The following is a 6220-nucleotide window of genomic DNA, read 5'->3' on the forward strand; positions in this document are numbered from 1 at the left end:
TAGGCAATTTGAGTCCCTTGGAATTATGGAGCAGAACAGATTGGCAGGTATATACTCACACTGAAGGAGCTGTACGCTGTTTTGTGTTGCTTTGATGAGAAGAGGGTTTGATAGTGCCCTACTTGTATAAACTGGATGCCATGTCGTTGTTTTTACTGGCTTTTAAACACTGCAAATGGAACTGCAGGTAGGTAGTGTCATCTTTGGCTCTATAAATAAGAAACTAACAGGTAGCAGAGGTCTACATGCCCAGAATTTGGTGAGCTCCATTTTCGTGTTTGCAGAGAAAGGTGTTAAGGCTGGAAACTAAAAAAAGAATTTTGCTGTGTTTGGTTTTTTTGGGGGACTAGGATTTCTTTTATGAAGATATGGAACTTCTAACAGAGAAACTAAGAGCTCTGGCTACTGATGGAAACAAGCACCGGGCCAAAGTAGATAAAAGAAAGCAGCGATCTGTCTTCAGAGATGTTCTGCGAGCTGTTGAGGTGATTCTTTTGTCTTACTTGGAATATCTGGATTGTAACTATTTAGTGTACAATTTAATGAAAACTATTTTCTTATTAAATACTGTTGCAAAGAAAGCATCATGAAAAAATAAATGAGATTTCAAATTCTGGTCACTTATGCAAAATATAAATTTTTTTTAGGAGTGTAGAATAAAGAAAGTCAACTCAGTATATTCTGCTCTAAACTTCTGTGTTGAAGAGTTGTTTTTTCTTTAAAGAAGGCTAAGCATTGCACTGTAAATACTACATTATTTTTATTGTATACCATGAGCAGATTTTTTTCATAGAAAATTTTGTAGGACACCCAAATTAGTGTCATAAATTCTGTGAAAAGGTTTATTGTAAAATATCTTACTGAACTGCTGTGCATAATAAACAAAAAACAACTTGGTAGTAAGATACATTTTCAAATGGCACCTCTTGTCAGGGACCAAAGAAGTGTTGTGTATGGGAGGGTGTTGTCCTAACAGTAGTGCTGTAATCTGGCTTTCCATATCCATATTAAGAGAAGAATACACAAAGCAGGACTCTGAAAATATTTGGTTAGTGAAATAACTTCTGAGTAAAGCCTTTAAGACAAATGTCAAACTTCTCACTTTAATGGATTATTTGTTATCTTATACCTCTCAAACTACATTTTTTTAACTTGTGAAATATGTACTTTTTACACTGCTGTATGCTGCTGTATGCATAAGACCAACTTAATATTAATTGGCATTCAGAACATCTCAGAGGCTAAGGAGGGAGGCTTTGAAGTGATATGGAGTCACCTTTGAGATTCTGCCTGTGGAAGAACCCTAGTTGCTTGTTAGCACTTGTGACATTCCATTGTCACAAATGTAGCTCGCCACGTTTGAAAGGTGGGGACTAAATGAGATGTACAAAGTGACTTAATGGTGACTCCTGCACTCAGAACTGGTATTTCTGGAGATAAGTCCAATTCTTAAAGTTATTTTAAAGATAAAAGTTAAGTGTTCTTTATTTAAAGTGCTTTCTGACTTGAAGAATATCAGTTTCAAATCTTACATGAGATTTACCTTCAGTTGCACATTGGTTTATGAACAAATTCAGTGAGACCTAGACAGGCTGGAGGACTGGGTGAGGAGAAATCTTAGCAAATTCAATGAGAGCAAGTGTAGAGTTTTGCACCTGGGAAAGAACAACCCCATGTGCCAGTATAGGTTGCGGGCTGATGTGTTGGAGAGAAACGTAAAGAAGAGGGACCTGGGGGTCCTGGTGGGCAGGGGGATGACCATGAGCCAGCAGTGTGCCCTCGTGGCCAAGAAGGCCAATGGCATCCTGGGGTGTAGTAGGAAGTGAGTAGCTAGTAGGTCACGAGAGGTCCTCCTGACCCTTTGCTCTGCTCTGGTGAGGCCACATCTGGAATATTGTGTCCAGTTCTGTGCCCCTCCGTTCAAGAAGGACAGGGAACTGCTTGAGAGTCCAGCGCAGAGCCACAAAGATAGTGGAGTGGAACATCTCCCTTATGAGGAAAGGCTGAAGGAGCTGGGTCTCTTTAGCTTGGAGAAGAGGAGGCTGAGGGGTGACCTCATAAATGTTTATAAATACGTCAAGGGGGAGTGTCAGGAGGATGGAGCCAGGCTCTTCTCAGTGACGTCCAATGGCAGGACAAGGGGCAATGGATACAAGCTGGAACGTAGGAGGTTCCACAAAAACATTAAAAGAAACTTTTTCGCTGTGAGGGTGACAGAGCACTGGCACAGGCTGCCCAGGGAGGTTGTGGAGTCTCCTCTGGAGACATTCAAAACCCACCTGGATGTGTTCCTGTGTGGCTGCCCTAGGGGATCCTGCTCTGGCAGGGAGGTTGGACTAGATGATCTTTTGAGGTCTCATCCAACCCCTAACATTGGGATTCTGTGAAATATGATCTTTAGTACATGTGTATTACATTATTTGGAGAATTTTAGTGTGCCTTATTTATTAACAAAAGCAAAGTTCATTGAGATACATACAATTGATAGTGCAGGAGAATGTTTAAATTGAAATTATATATGTTGTTTTCTTTAATTTTGGATAGGAGCGTGACTTTCCTACAGAGATGGTTAAGTTTGGACCTGAGCGCATGTATATTGACTGCTGGGTTAAAAAACAAACTTACGATACCTTCAAGGAGATTCTGGGGTCAGGGATGCAATATCATTTGCAGGTGAGCTGCTGTTTTGATACGTGCTGTTGTTCACTGTCTGGCTTCTTTGTAGTAATTCAGTCTGAATTACAAAATCATGAGCAGAACTTGATGAAATGACAGGCTTTGCATTAGAAGTGCTAAAAGGCATCATGTAGAAAATGAACTACGATGAGCTAGAGCTGTGGGTGAGCTGCCTCTGAGTTGCAGCCTGGGGTGCGCTGGGTTAGCAATTAGAAGGCTTCTCCAAGAAGCAAGAGATTGAGGCTGAATGTCTTCCTAGCTTTGGGGTTTTTCCTGCATCCTTATGCTCTCCGTCAGCAGAGTGATGTAGTCATCTGACTGCTGTAAAGCTGTGTGCCTCCACCCTTCCTGTTCAAGCTGTAAAAAGGAATGTGAAATTTTAGCCAAAAATAATGGACGCAGCTTGCAGCCCAGTGATGACGGCATTCCAGAAGGGAGGGGATAAGTCCCTATCTCTGTTGCAGGAACTGCTTGTTCACTAGTCATCTGTTTAGATAAGTAACAGAAGCAGGAACTCTAGCTTAGGAGCATACCCTCCAAAATTACTGTGAAAATCATGGGGTCAGAAACTTCAGTATCAATTGCATTTCTGTGTGACTGAGGGAGCTCAAGCATGTAGCAGCTTTTTCAGATTTTTCAAATACTACTTTTACAGCCAGATCTTTAAAAACTGGTATGGTGTGAAACCATACGGATCTGTGTCCGGCTGCCTAATCTTGTGCAGAGAATTTGACACAACAATGTCTGATTTGCTGGGATGAAAAAAATAAAGGTGCTGGGGGGGATCTGTCTCTTCTCAAGAGGGCAGTTTTAGTTGTTTCCCTTATTCTGCTTAAAGGAACATATGTTCTCTGGCTTAATTGTAAAAGATACTAAGATTTGTGTTGAATTGCTATTTCTTACTGGAATACTTGATATTTAGTCATCTTTGGAGACAATAATCAGAGGAAAAACTGATCACTTGATGTTTTTCTTGTTTAGTCAAATGACTTTCTTCGGAATGTGTTTGAGCTTGGTCCACCTGTGATGCTAGATGCTGCAACTCTTAAAACAATGAAGATATCTCGTTTTGAAAGGGTAGGTTGTTGCACCTTAGTTTATTTCTTTGATACACTAATGTATTTCTCCCCAGTTAAATGGCATTCCAAACATGTGCTTTCAAAGCTGTTATCTTTAAACTTGTCACTTTGCTTCTAACAGTGTCTCTTATTGTCTGGAACAAAATTAAACCTTGCTTTTATGTGTCTTTGAGCTCTTATTTTAGATTTTCCACTGGTCATGTGTCTTTTCTTCCCAAAGGAGCGTAGAGGTAGAGCTAGTTCCTATTTGGTGCCAGATTTGTGCTCTGTATGTGTGCATCTTCTGCTCTTAGGAGAGCTGTAGGATTTTGAGTAGGAACCTACAGGAAACCATAGAAACTTGAGTCTTTGTAAAGGCAGTATATCCTGAACTCTTCAGTGTGAAACAGACACTAGGAGGATGACTTTGTTCTGTTGGTTGTGAGTGTACTCATCTCATGTACGAAGCTTTTGTGGAATGGTGTCACTGAGTTTAATCCAGAGGGTAAACTTAAATCTATGTTGTATCTGTATGATATTCAAGACCAACCAACTTCCAGAATTGCTCCTAGTTCAGCCTTTCCTCTACAGTCCAAGTTCCTTTTAAATGTGTCGTTCTTTAGTGCAAAGACACTATTCTGTAAATTTCAGAAGACCTACCGGTTTACTTCAGAGAATTAATAAAAATTTTCAGCATTTCTTAACATAAAATCTCTAAAGGACATAAGCCTTTTGAACATCTATCATTAATTTTTGCTTTTACTTTGCAGCACTTGTACAACTCTGCAGCATTCAAGGCTCGGACAAAGGCTAGAAGTAAATGTCGTGATAAAAGAGCAGACGTGGGAGAATTTTTCTAGATCTTCTTTTTCATAGGGTTTGAGTTTCAGAATTAAAATAGATTTGTAACCTTTAAATGATTTTTTTTAAAAAAAAAATAAAATTCTGTAGTCATAGTTTTCACTTGTGCACAGGGATATTGTATAAAGCCTGTAAATATAATGCATGTTGTTGCTTTGTTGCATATGCGCTGTATATAGATGGGTGTAAGATTGGGTGCTGGGGTTCGTTGTAACACTTGGGTTAGGTGCAGCTTGCTCCAAATGAACTGTTAAATGAGGTAGATAACTAGTCAAATGGTGTATGTCAGATTGGATTCCTTACTTTTATATAAAGGTAAATTTAATTCATTGATGAAGTGGTAAGAATGTGCTCATATGAAAACATGAACTTGTTCATGTGAAATTATTTTAATAACTTTTTAAGCTCTTCAGTGGCAGGTAGACAAAGAAATTTTTACATAGTATGACTTTGTCATTAAGAGGGGACTATGAATTACCTTAACTAACTCTGAAATACTGAATGACAAATACTTGCCTCAATGTAAAAAAAGAAAAAGATTCTCATATTCTGAAATTGGATGTTCAGTTTTTGGAATAAAGATGTTTCCCACCACTTCCTTTCTGTGTAAGAGTTTACTATGTGCATGAGAAGCTGAGAAGCTAGCAAAACTTACCGCTTGAAACAAATGAGTTTGTTTATTTGCCCATTCAGACATGTGATTAGGTTAGTCTCAACGCTTTGTTGTGTTTGGAAGGTATATTTTATTTCCATATGGCCGGCATAACAGCCTACTGTTGATTTGTCATTGGTTTTGTAATGGTCAAATGTTCTGGTACTGCAAAACACCTTGTCCCTTACAGGAGCCATTCCAGCTGCCTTGGTTTTGTCATGTCGGGAGTTACTGCACTGCCCTTAGTTTCTGGCTCTAGAGGACAGAAATGTGCCAGTAACAGAACTGTCTGGAGGGTTTATGTAATAAAGACACTAAAACCTAGATAGCTGGAGCTTCTGAACCAGATCTATAAATGAAAGTGCTTGTTAGAGTAAATATTTTTGGAGTTAGCAGTAGAGGAAGTAAACATTGCTCCCCCAAAAAACACCACCCAACACCCTGAAAACTGCTGCTTGTACTGATAAGAGAATGTTTCAGTGTCTGGGGTTTTTGGCTGTTTTTTTAGTTTCAGATATACCAGAACCTATTTCAGAAAACCCGTACTTGCTAATTAATTGCACCTTTTAACTTTTTTTTTCTCAAATAGTGCATTATATAAAAAGTTGTTTGGCTTATGAAACTCTACATACACAAGCCCTTCAACAGAAATTTGTGCTATTACTGACATAGAATCAGAATTGTTTAGGTTGGAAGAGACCTTAAGATGGTCTTAAGATAACTGAGTCCAGAGTCCAGCAACCTAACACTGCCAGGTCTACAACTAAACCATGTCCCTAGGTACTGTATGTCCACCTCTTTTAAATATCTCCAGGGATGGTGACTCAACCATTTCACTGGGCAGCCTCTTCCACTGCTTGACAACCCTTTCAGTGAAGAAGTTTTTCCTAATGTCCAATCTAAATCTTCCCTGGCACAACTGGAGGCCATTTCTTCTTGTTCAATTTTCTTTTTTTTTTAGGTATGAGAAGAG

At 39.2% G+C, this 6220-nt stretch overlaps 1 protein-coding gene across 1 annotated transcript in view; it reads left to right on the forward strand.

Annotated features, from left to right (window-relative positions):
• Positions 1–4805, forward strand: part of IFRD1 (interferon-related developmental regulator 1) — a 9648-nt gene extending 4843 nt beyond the window's left edge. Inside the window, exons 8-11 of the mRNA XM_009869572.1 lie at positions 351–485; positions 2545–2673; positions 3658–3753; positions 4505–4805. Coding sequence (XP_009867874.1) covers positions 351–485; positions 2545–2673; positions 3658–3753; positions 4505–4594 — 450 coding nt within the window. The 3' untranslated portion in view covers positions 4595–4805. The remainder of the gene's footprint in view (positions 1–350; positions 486–2544; positions 2674–3657; positions 3754–4504) is intronic.
• The last annotated feature ends 1415 nt before the right edge of the window (positions 4806–6220 follow it).

Source organism: Apaloderma vittatum, unplaced genomic scaffold (assembly GCF_000703405.1).
Source record: "Apaloderma vittatum isolate BGI_N311 unplaced genomic scaffold, ASM70340v1 scaffold11825, whole genome shotgun sequence".
Lineage (NCBI taxonomy): Eukaryota > Metazoa > Chordata > Aves > Trogoniformes > Trogonidae > Apaloderma > Apaloderma vittatum.